Below are 13,145 nucleotides of genomic sequence, written 5' to 3'. Positions count from 1 at the left end.
AAGACAAAAATATTTACCAAGCGATAAAAGTTTAAAAAAGTAATTGCTTGGTAAAAACATCCAAGTTTTTAAGAAACCGTAAAAATTAACGACAGTCTTGCTTTTTATTAGTAATTTTATACAACAAGGAAACCATTTAGCCCAAAAAAATAACCTTTTCATAAATATTTAATTTATGTGTGAATTTATAACGATTAATATTGTTTTATTGTTGCAGTTAAGACCAAGTAATCCCATCTTATAAACCTTTTGTTAAGCAAAATTTTAAATTTTCCAAAACATTAGTTCAGAAAATATTAGAAGCGTTTGTATAGCAAATAAATACAAACAATTAAGACCTTGGATGTAATTTGTTTTTGTTTATAAACAAAGAACATTTTCTCTTTACTATATATTAAAGCATTGATATAGAGTTAATAAATTTAAAATACGATTGTTAAATTTAAAGTAGCGGCTAGTTGTAATATATATCTAAATAAACTTCTCTAATTTTTGTTATTATTTTTGTTTTATTATTGTTTATTATTGTTTTTAAGTTTTTTTGGAACAGAATAAGCAAAGAAAAAAATTTGTAAATTGTGGCATTAAAAATATAAACAAAACTTATTATTTTAAATTAGTTTTTGATTTAAACAACAAAGAAATTAGAACAAAAACTTAACAATTGCAAACTTAAATTATTAGGACAACTTAAAAATTTTGACGTAATAAAATAATTAGGTAAATTAAACTAAAAACGTTGTCAGAATTAAACTAAAAATTTTGTTAAACAAATTAAAAATTAACAAAAAAAAACATAAAAATTTTGTTTTTTTTAACAAAAAAAAAAATAAAAGTTAAAAGCCTGTTAACGAATGGGATCCGATAAAACAATATAAACACAACAATTCACAGTGAAAACTTAAAAAACGACACTTTAAAAAAATAACTTGATTTTGGCCTATTCAAAGCAAACATTTTTAATATTTCGGATGGAAAATAAACCTATTTGTTTCTTTAAGAACCTTAGGTTTATGCCATAACCCTCCGTAATTGATTTTTGAACTTTTTCCAACTATAATCCAAATGTAAAAAACCGCTTCCACAATACCAGAAGTTGCCAATCAAAATCAATTAAAAATGATTGGGTAATATTTAAGCCAATCAAAATACTGCTCAAAGTCACGTGTTTAAGTATCTTATGACCAGGTTTGAAAAAATCGAAAATGTTAAAATTAAATCCAAATTACTTCGCCATATGGTGGCGCTACCGCCGTAAACTTTCTCGGATTTTCCGCCTTTATTTTTGTCAGGTTTACCACTTGATAAAGTGTGTATACCTGGATGATATACAGTCTCTTTGGTTTTTATAACATCTATTAATTTTGTGCTTGTTGTTGATTTAATTGTCGTTGTTTTTGTGGTAGTTGTTGTTGTTGTTGTTGTTGGTTTGTCAGTTGTTTTTTCTGTTTAAAAATATCGTGTGTTAATTTATTATTATAATATTAGACTGTGGTTACATATAAGTATCCCCTACTAAATTTATGTTTGCACCTCAAACAATTAGTTCTGGAAGAGATAAAAAAGATAGCCTAATTGTTTATTAATTAAAAATTTTAATAGAATTTTATTAACAGTTTTTTTATGTCATATTTTTAATCAAAGTGAGCATAATATTAAAACATTTGTAAATGTAATTACGCCGTCGCCATTAAATAAATGAATATTAATCAATTTTCAATTTAAAATTTATTACATCAATTTTGATTTGTTATATATTAATCACACCATAGGGAAATGGAACGCAATCACAATTAAAAGCCATTTTTGATTAAAATTATAGAAATAAAATATTAAAATATATAATTACCTTTGCAAGCAACAGATATAATAAGTCTTGTTGAATTTTCATGACAGCCAGCATATTTACCTTTCAAATTATTCGCTGATTTTGCTGAAAAACAAAATTTAATTTTAGAAATTTTTCAAGTAGTTTTACAAAAAAATTAACAATTTTAAAATATTTTTTTCACTTACCAACAATGTAATAATCTTGACAATATTGAAATCTGAATCCGAAAGGTGATGGACTGAAGGTTTGAAACTTGATTGTTAATTTATTTTCCTTGTCAGGTTTATTGCATTTAAACACAAGGTTCTTCTTACCTGTTAAAAATTAAAAATTTACAATTTACCAAAAACTAAGTTAAACTATAGTTTAAAATCTATTAATACCTGTTAAAAAAATAAAAATTTACAATTTAAAGAGAATAAGTGAAACTAAATTTAAAACTTTCTTATATTTATAGGTTGGAAGAGTTTAAGTCTTTCAAATATATTTGCAGATATTTACCTAATAAAAAATCTTAATTTTGGCTCTAAAAGATCAACCTAATGTAATTGGATTTGTAAAGGTGTGCAAATGTAATCTGGTTGATCAGAAAATAAACACAGACACTGTGTAACTATCTTTCAATTTATCTCCGTTTAGTTCGTTATTAAAACAATTTTTTTTTAAAACGTCTTAGTGTGTTCTAAAGTTCAAATGTGTTGCATAAACCTGTTTTGAATTGGTGCGTTAATAGATTAATTGCAGAAGACATCTTTGCAAGAACATTTGCTGTTAAATTTGTCTTTTTTTGCAATGTTTAATTTTTTGTAAAACCGCCCTGTTTCTTGCTTGTTGTGAAATATACAAACATTAAAGAAGATTTTGGTTAAGTTAACCAGAATGTTTATACAGTATCATATAATCGCATCAATTAGCTGGCTAATTGTAATTTATAAAACACGATAAAATTGGTAAAGTTTGGGAGAAATTTACAACGAGATCCGGCGATTAGGTTTCTTGATGTAACTCAAAATTAATGGGCAATTTTCGCGCATTTAAACAAACTTTCTAAGTGCTTTTGCTTTGTTATTGTAACGCGAATTTAAGGTCTTTTGTCGACCTAGAGTTGGGCTAGAAATTTGATCCTGTAAAACCAAAGTAATTTTAGGTTTATACCAAACCTGAGACCTTAAAGCTTAGACAACACTTACACTAAGAGTTGCAATTCAAAAATTACATCATCAAACTAACTTCACATTACTCAAAAGTTAAAATAGATTGGCATTTAATATTTTAAATGGTTAACCAATTACAAAGGCCAATTTCTTTATACAAGAAAAGGCAAATATTGCAAAATGGACAACCGTTTGTTGGTGTCATTTGACTTATAGACAAACAACTAACTTAAACACGTAATTCTTAATTGAAATATATTTCTTTGTCGAGAGTTTTTCCGTCGTCAATTAGTGGTACATTCAAATGCACTTGAATTTAATCTAGGCCAGGGTTAAGTAGAAAAATGTTTAAAAGTTCAAGCTAAAAGATAATTGTCTTTTGGCAGAATACACTTGCTATACAAGCAAAGGAGACGCTCTGATTCACTTTAAATGGCAAGCCAATTGTTATCAACAAAAAAGATCTTCAAACTATAAACGCTAAGGGTTTTTTCTAACGATATAAAACCATATTAGGGATGCAACTAAATGGCGTTTATGGGAAGATAAAATAAATGCGAAGTAGGTGAAATTTTGCATAGTCAGCCACAAGGTCATCTTTGAAATAAAGTCAACACATATTAGGTTCTGCGTAATAATATACTGAGTTCATTGGATAAAACCATTACTGATAACCTTAAAATTTGTTTTAGTAAATGGCCAAACAAACCGATAGCATATGCTTATGTGTGCACGCACTTAGACATTGTTTGCAAAATAATCACATTTTGAACTCAGAAATAATGTTGGCTCGCTACAGAAACTTAATCAGCAACAATTTCATTTTTTGGCACATTATTACGTTTTGGTGCTATACGTAAAATACGAGAAATATAACACTTTATGAGTTTAAAATATTATTGTTCTTTGTCAAATATGAACAAAAACAAGTTTTACGTTACAATATATATATACTACAACGGTGTGTATGATATTACGAGGTCAAATCTATACGAGTATAAAAATAATAATAATCCATTGTTGTCTCCTAAAATAACAATGGGTAAACCGTAAAACACAATGCTTTTTTACCATTGTCGTTATAGACAATCGTCATTGTCCAAAGCATTGTGTGAAATTTGTTGTTTATTTTGCATAAAAAGTGTTTTTATAATTTGATTTTTACGTCGTAATTTTTGCTACGTTTTTGTATATTTTTCTTTTATGTATTACGTAAATGTTACGAAAGCAAATGCGCAATTCTATATACAAGGCTTTGATATCTCAACAAATGTTATTTTAGGATGTTAAGTGTGTTTAAAATTAAGCTACATATTCGTTGCAGCATTTCAATCAAATGTTTTCATTAAAGTTCAATTAATTATGCAATTTGTTTATAATTTGACCAAATTAAACGTCAATATAATGTCGTCTAGTTTTTGACAGCTTACTTATTAATCAAACAACAGTAAAGGCCAATGTAAGGTCAGTAAGGTCGATAACTGTTGGCTAGACATTGATAAGTTCGTGTCCATGTATAAGTGTTAAAATATAATTAAATCTTGATTCACAATTTCTGGCAAGGAGCGTAAATTTAAATGAGGTTTTGATATTTATAATGTGCCGAACAACATAAAAAAATAATATAATTTGAAAAATTAAAAAATTTAACACATAAAATTTATTTTAAATAAGATTTATAAATAATAAAAAATGGCAAAATTTTCACACACCTTCAGTGCTGCATCTTGAATATTCATATTTCGAGACATTATAAAGATTGAAAACTTCAGGAGCTGAAGGACCGCTTGTTATCCCCATCAGAGAAGTTTGAGGACACAAAATATCCAAAAATTCACCGATTTTCACTTTTTGTACTTTTCCCTTGCGTAGTCTATAAAAACAAAAGAGCAAAATATAAATTATTTGAAATATAAATAATTTAAAAAAGTGTTTATAAATTTGTAAATATTAAAAGTCTTGCAGTATTTTAAACATAAAAAACCTGATAAATTATTATTATTATTTTTTTTTAAATATTCCTTATTTTGAGTATTTAAAAACCAGAACAAGGGTATTTTAAAATTAAAGAGTGATTGTATTAGTTTTTAAACTGAATAAAAGAACAATAAAATGATTAAATCTTATCTCGATTTAGGGATAGGCTTATTTATTAGCAGGCAGTCTGTCTTACAAAGTTTACCGGTTCAGTATAAAAATAACCAGACTACACCTTCTATATCTCATTCAACACATATTAAGGAAGTTAAAAATTTCAAGAATTTTGTTTTAAAAATAAAAAATAATTTATTTTCCTCCCTTAGTATTTTTCTCACAGTGGGTCGTAATATCCCAAGCGTTAAAATTTAAATAAAACCCACAAGTTCCTTTCAAAACATAAACATTGTTGATATAAATGTTAGACAGGTTTTTAAACTCTAAAATGTTTATTGTTTGGTATGTGTTATAAATGTTAACAATTGTGCATTCAATTTTTTTAAAAGTGTATAATATATGTCAATAAACAAAATTTAAAGCATGTTAAAAGATATAAAAAAGTCTCAAGATCTCGACATCTTAATTATTGCAATAAAATTTAATCAAATAATAATATAATAAAGATACAAAGCTTGTGAAAAAGTGGCAACAAATGTATTATATATATCAATAAACAAAACTAGATGCATTTTAAAAGATTCACATGATCTTGACATCTCAATTATTGCTATCTAGATTAAATCAAAATAGGCGAACAACGTTAAGGTTAACTTGACATACAAACGTGTTTCGAGTACAAGGTATTAGTGCTTAAACGAAAGGCGTGCTTTTAAATTGTTCTACGCTGAAAAAACTAAGACCAGCACACCCTAAACCTTTAGCGCTTGACAACGAGATCTTATAGAATTAGTTACGCTTCGCAACACGTGTAAGCCCAATGTTTAAGCATGAGTTTTTATCATCCTCGACCATGGTAAAACTACACAAAACAAATCTTGCAAAAATCTAAAATTTCATGTGAAAAAAAATTACGCTGAAGAATCGGATTATTTTTGATTAGTCTACAACGTATTATGGGACTTATATTGTAAGTTGAATGTTTATGACGATTTTAAAGTCACGTTTTTATTGAAACATGTCGATTTTAATTAAAATTAGTCGAGTATTAATAGGATATCGTTACATTAAGGTTAGCCTTGGTTAAGATTTAAAGACACGACCTTAAGTAGATGTTTTACACAACTTTTATATCAAAATTTTTTGTTTTTTTGAAGTTAAGACAGACCGATCAAATAGACATTTTATTAACTCTGATTCCTAACGGGTATTAGTCATTTAAATCGTGTCTGGCATCTGTTCCTGGGTTAAATTATTGATGAACTTAAATGTAAAGCAGCAACGATTTAGCGCAAACACGCGGCGTTAGATTCGAAGCTTAATTAAGTTATCGTTTGTGTTTGTTTTTGACTCAATGTTTGTTTAAGAACAACATTTAAAATTTTTTTTCTACTGGGTGTTTAGAATTAAATGCATTTTTAATGCAATTCCAATGTCTGTGTATATTTCTTTCCAAAGTGTTATGGCAACAGGCACATGAAAAAAATACTAAAAATTGGTTTTAGCGCAAAATCCACTTTTTTGGGTTTTACATTTTCCAATTTAAATAACCTAGGTTTAAATGATATCATGAGTAATGTTACATTATAACATTTAAGTTAATTACGTAATATTTAACAGCTTCGGAAAATCATTCAAGAAAATCTGTCCAGGCCTTTTCAGGATATAATTGCCGCTAAATTACGCAATTAATTCACAAAATTGAGCGTTTAATCAACGATTAGGATCGTGCGAAGTCGTATTTTGTTTCAATATCCGGCTTTGTTACAACTTTTCACTTTAATGGAAATGTTAAAAATGATTCACTTCCAATTCGTCCAATTTGATTACACATTCCCAGATGTAACAAAAGTGGAAAAATACAAGAGACTTAAAAGTGAAAAAACTCACCCGAAAAAATATTTAAAAGCATAATAATTCATTATTTGTAAAGAAAACTTGGCTCACGATAAATCAAACTTAAACAAAACCTTTCTGTGACGTCATAGGTACATAGGAACGAGAAGCGAAAAGTCAACAATGCATGATAAATATGGTTATCTGTACTATCGAATATCTCGCCAAGTTTGAACTGAAAACCAAAAAAGCCAATTATTTTACAAGACTGTGAGTATGGGTTACCGGTAAAAACCCTATACCACCAGTTCGAGCCTTAAATGCATTTCAAATTTTCTGGAGGATTAAATTTTAGGTCTTTATTTACAGAAGGTGTCAAAACGCAGAGTTTGACGGCATTTGCGGAACAGATAAGAACGAAATAGACTACTCGGAGTCATTACGGGCGAATGAAAATAAGGCATGCGTGGCAGAGAAGGTATCGAATAAAATTATTAACCAGATTACCTTACAAAAGTTGTGTGGTCAAAGTAATATTTTAACTTGTCAATTTTTCAAAGTTTTCATTCGTATTTTTTTTACAAATTTATCTTTAACAATTTTTTGGGGGGAATTTGCTCTAATTTTATTCCAAAAAATGCTCTAAATTTATTTTTAAAAATGCTTTAATATTTATTCTAACTTTTCCAGATCCTTTTTTATTTTTCTATTTAATTTTGTTTATGCAATTTTTTATGTTAAAAATATTTTTTGGAAATATTACATAATGTTACGGTTTCCTTGTTAAACTGTTGTGTATTGTTTTGCAATTTCCTACTTCGTGTTACGTCACAAAGTAATTTGGTACAAACAGAACGGATGTTTTTAACCAATAAAAATCTCGAATTACTTTTTACAACTTTCACATTTAAATAACGACTTTCTGAAGCTGGGAGTATATTGGTCGTTCAAATCACTAAATGCTGGCATTAGATTTTACTATTTTGTTAATTGTCGTCCCTTACTTTAAGGGTTAAGTAATGTAAGTAATTTTAACAATTATTTTATTTTTAAAGTTCATGAAAATAATAACAAAATACGCCTTTTTTATTAGCGTTTTTTACTTAAAAAAAGGTGGATTGTTTAAAGAATTTCTTAACCGTTAATTCATTTAAATTAAATAAAAAACACTTATAAAAATTTACTTTTATTTTTTATGTTTAAGTTTTAGTTTATTTTTTAAAAACTAATATTTCGTTTCACGGTTTATTAAGCATCAAGTAAACAATCGTTTTCAGAAGTAAAATCTATGTTAAATACTTTTATCACTTTTTAATAAAAAAAAATCTCTTTTTACGCAGATTTATGCAACAAAATTACAAAATCAATCCCTTAAAAGGCTTTAGAAGTGGGGAATCTATTTTAATATGTAAAATAGTAAAGTTTATTAATTAAAAAAAAATTCTTAATTAAAAGTTTCAGCTGTATAAATATATTCAAAAACAAAATAAATATTATTTTAAATTTATAATTTTATTTTATTTATTCAGTAACTTAGGTGTATTATTATAAGAACAATAAAAGCTTTGTTACGAAAGTTCTCTGTTTTCACGAATTTGAAATTAAGCTAAAATAATTAAGGCAGATTTAATCGTTTTAACAAGCGTATTACAGTTGAAATAAACAAACTAAATTTAATCGTAAAATTAATTCATGTATAACCAAATTTCTTCTGAAAAAAATTTAAATCCCAGTTTCTTGGAAGTTTTAAAAAATAACGAAAAAATTAAATTTCGTGTTTGTTTTAGTATGCTTTGTTGGGTCCGAATATAGTAAAAAGTTAGGAGTTTATAGCAAAGTTAGAGCATGACATTAGCCCATTGTACAATTTACACAATATTCTAAATTTAGTAAACTTACAAAAATTGCCATTTATTCCAATCTATCTAAAACCTTAATTTACATAATTGCTTGCTTTTTTTAATAATAATAATGTAAACATAATTTGCATTTAATTTTTAATTAGGTCACCACAAGTGTTTAAGTTGCAGATTTTGAAATGGTCATGTGCTTTAGCAGATCTTTTAAAGTAAATATTAAAAACAAACGGCTCTTTTAATGCTGCTTTGCAAAAACTGTTGCATATTAAAAAAAACAAAAACTTGTAAAGCCCGAATATGTGTCATTAGTATTAATTTAAATTAAGCAAGACGTTCAAGAAACTCTTCAAGTTCATTTAAGACGCAACAACTTTCGTTTTACAACCAATTATTACACGACTAATTAGTCTTAATAGGCGTAAAATAAAATCATAGATAATTACTTAAATGGCTTAATTTGTGTTGGATTTCTTAGAAATTTTAAAGGTTCATTTCTAAAATATTTTGTGTGACAAAAACATTATTATAGGATACCAAAAAGCACATCAAATATGCTATAAAGTTAAGTCATGTTATTGAAATGTCTATCCAAATATATTCCTTTACCCTGACGCTGGTAAAATTACAAATTTACAAGACAACTTATAAAACTGAGACGATGTTAAGTCAATAGCTTAATGAAATACGGAGACATGTTTTAGTGGTTATAAAATATTGATTTTTATTTGTTTTAAGAACCAACAGACAATTTTAATGCAACTATAAACCAATGGTGACAGCGTGCCACGAATAAAAATGTCTAATTTTATCTTGAAAAAATTTACAATTAAAACCCGCAAAATTTGTATATATATATATATTTGTATTTTTTTAGTGATGTCTAGTGTTTTTAGACCCATTAAATGTACCTTTTAAACCAATGGTAAGCATGCTACCAATAAAATTTAACAACTAAAATTTTTTTTTTACTTTAAGAAATATGGGTTCACAAAATCTCCATTTTAGGTTACAAAAAATAATTAAGCTCATTTTGTGTATTACATTTCAAATAGGATCTAAGGTACGGATCGACTAAAAAGGTTAGGTTTGCTGAGATTTTCAAAACCACAACGGCGCCTTCTGCAAACTGCAGACAGCTTTGGTTTGTTTGTTTAAAAAGTTTGAGCTGGTTTTATTGCCTGAAGCGATCGTACAGAGTAAACAAATCTAAAAAAGAAGCTAAAAAAGTACACAAGAAGGAGAAAAAGAAATCAGTTTTGTTGTAAATAAAGTCAATGTGTGTTCAAGGTTTTAATAACTTTGAGTTATTAACGACATTTGCGCCGTTGCTGAGACACAGCAGGTTTATACAATACACACACAAATGATTAATTCTGCAATTACAACAGGTAATATTTCCTAATATTTACTTCGAGGTGTTTTTAATGGAATCAATCAAATTTGGGTTTCCTTTAGGATTTCTTGCAAAATTCACACGGTTTCAAATATTATGACGTAGAACCGACGTGATTATGACGTATGGCAAACAAGGAGACGTGTTAATAATATTAACAACTCATTAATTAGTTTAAAAAAAACGAAATTTAATTGAATTAATTTTAAATTTAAAAAATGAATTTCTTTCGGTGAGTCATAAAAAATTTACGCCAACTTTGTAAAATTGATATTTGCAAAAAATTAAGCATAAATATTAGATTAAAGGTACTTTCAACCGCACCGATTTAATGTGTATTAAGGGCAATGTTTTACAAGTGTTTTCGAAGCTAAATTTAAAGTTTTTTCTGATTAAAACGACTAAAAATACCCCAAACTTAACAGAGTTAATTCCATCAAACACACTCTGTATAAGCTTATGGTAATTACCGAGGAAAATTAGGCGACGTTGTATAGGTATAAATACAGCACAAGACTTAACTTTGAAATTACATGAAAATATACACGCGCTAAGCTATAGTTTTGCTAATAGACAACATTTAATACATCCCCGTGAGGCATGTTTAAAGATAAACGAAACAAGCTAGTGTAAACCTATAAGACGATTAATAATAAACAAACAAGGAAATTACTTAACGTTCAAAACCAAATAGAAATCGCTTTGTTCTTTTATTTTAATTCTCAGACTTTTATTGTTTTCAAATTAATTCGAACTGTTCGACAACTTAAGCGCCTTTGTCTCTAAAGTAATTAGGCCAATGCGGTAGGATGAGAAAGTACAAAACCCTTTATTTCAAATGAAGTCGGTCTTTGAAATAATTCACGTGGTTTTGTATGTGAAATCAACTGTAATTTAACGTGAAGTAATAGCAAAGTTGCTACTCCAAAACTTCGTTAAAGCCCTTTATATTGGTTACTAATAAAACGTTAAATATAACGTAAAAACCGCCGTATTAAAATAGCAAAAGTCTTGTTGTACATACAAATGATTTAATATCTATATCGAGCACATTCTGTCATGACCAAAATTGTATGTTTTTAGCTAAACTAACAAAACGGAGACTATTAAAACAAACGTGATGGCCCAAAATCATATTTCAAAATTAAATTTTTCTATTTATAGAACGTTTAAAAAAACGTGGTTTCTCTATATGAGAAACGCTTTAAAAGCATAGGTTATATACAATGCCATACACTTGGCGTATAGTTTCATATGTATAAATACATTTGACTTTAACATTTAGACCACAGAGATTTTTACAATACACCAAAATAACAAATACTTACTCGGGCGTACTGAACGAATCCCAGTAAATATAATGTTTGTTCCCAGCAGAAAAACTTAATCCGACAACTTCAAAAAAGGCAACTAAAGTCCAGTAATACATTTTGAATTATTTTTAAAAATTTGCATTGAAACAGTTCTGTAAATATTCATGTGAAATATCAGTAAAACTTAATTAAAAAAAGTTTGCATAAATTTCTTTATCAAGTGGAATACAGCTTGTTGCGTATTGGATGATTGCAGAAACTCATAAAATTTATTTTTAATTCTAATATGTTCTAAACAAATTAAACTAAAAAATGCAACACCTATAAATACATAAGCTACAGCACTTATTTGTACTACATTATTCTGCACAATTTCTTTACTTTGCCCAACAAAATTAAAAATATTTTATAAAAACATTGTGATCTTCACATTTTCACAAATTCGGCGATATTTTTAAAACGCTTGCTTGGTGATACAAGCGCATAACGTTACATACAAATCAAGTATTCTTAGAACTCAACTTAAATATTATAGAAACAAATTGATTTACAACAGCACGAAATAGCTTTACTACTGGTTCTAGTACAAGTTCTTTTTGCTCGAATGCCCTTCGTTGCGAGGTTTTTTGACGCCAGAGAAACGTTTTATTTATTTCTCGTTCTCTTAAAAAGGAGAGAAAATTAAAAAAAAAGCAATTTATCTCGTTTTTTACGTTTTTTGAAAATTTAAATTTTTTAATTTATTATATAAAATTTTGTTTTATTAACTTTTTTTTAAAGTGTTATGTTATCCACATTTACTTATACTAAGTGAAAGTTTGATAAATTAAAAAAAAAAAAAATAAAAAATTTCAATTCTTTAGTCCAGTAACTAATTAGTTAAAGACCAATAAAAGTCGAAAAACAAAATTATTACTACAATAAATTAAAATTATATGTCTATAAAATCTACAAAATTGATTTTACTATAATTGATTGCTTTTACGATTAATAAAACAAGGTTTAAAATTTTAAAAATCGTAAAGCGCCAACGATATAATTATCTTAAAATAGTATTTAAAAAAATCGAAATTTCTGAAAAATATTTTTGTTTTTGCACGTAAACACTTAAAGCCAAAATTAAATTGCAGCTCTGTATTGCAGATGTCTCATAACAGCCTTAGGCTCGCGAATAAACATAGATTAATGATAGGGATATGATTTGACGAAGCAGAGGTTGTACTTGCTCTATTTTTGACACTAAGTATAAACGAAATCTAACCGCTTGTTTTTTCCGAAAAATAATTTCCCAAAAAACATGTTTTGCAAAATTCCCCAAACCCGTACTCAATGCGTGACAAAATTATTAAAAAATACAAAAATAAAAATTCCCTCTTGTACTTTAATTTATCCTCCTATTTATTGTATTTATTAAATCACAATGAACATACAATAAAGGGTGTGTTGTTCATTAAATACCCATTATCACTTAACATACGTCACAGTACGTAACGAAACCTATTTTGTGTACTAAAACTAATCATCTATGTCTGTTAAATAAACACCAACACACCTTGTATTCGCATTAACTTTATTTAATTGACATGTCCTAACCAGAATGACATACACAACTACTTTTCAATACCTCAAGGACATCCCTCTTATATATAAAATTGTCATTTGTCG

The 13,145-nt window shown here is 27.3% G+C and overlaps 1 protein-coding gene across 1 annotated transcript; it reads right to left on the bottom strand.

The window, feature by feature from the left end:
* Positions 1-548: 548 nt before the first annotated feature.
* LOC145759813 (ephrin-A1-like) lies at positions 549-11,634 on the bottom strand. Its single transcript, XM_082573664.1, has 5 exons — positions 11,496-11,634; positions 4,698-4,858; positions 2,017-2,145; positions 1,850-1,933; positions 549-1,445 (listed from the first exon to the last, which is right to left on the bottom strand). Exons 1-5 carry the CDS (start codon positions 11,594-11,596, stop codon positions 1,162-1,164), a joined length of 759 nt encoding a protein of 252 aa, XP_082429790.1. The 5' UTR covers positions 11,597-11,634; the 3' UTR covers positions 549-1,161.
* Positions 11,635-13,145: the final 1,511 nt, after the last annotated feature.

This window comes from Corella eumyota, chromosome 7, assembly GCF_963082875.1.
Source record: "Corella eumyota chromosome 7, kaCorEumy4.1, whole genome shotgun sequence".
NCBI classification, from domain to species: Eukaryota; Metazoa; Chordata; class Ascidiacea; order Phlebobranchia; family Corellidae; genus Corella; species Corella eumyota.
The sequence above is the reverse complement of the archived record's forward strand: the minus strand, read 5'-3'. Positions and strand labels throughout refer to the sequence as shown.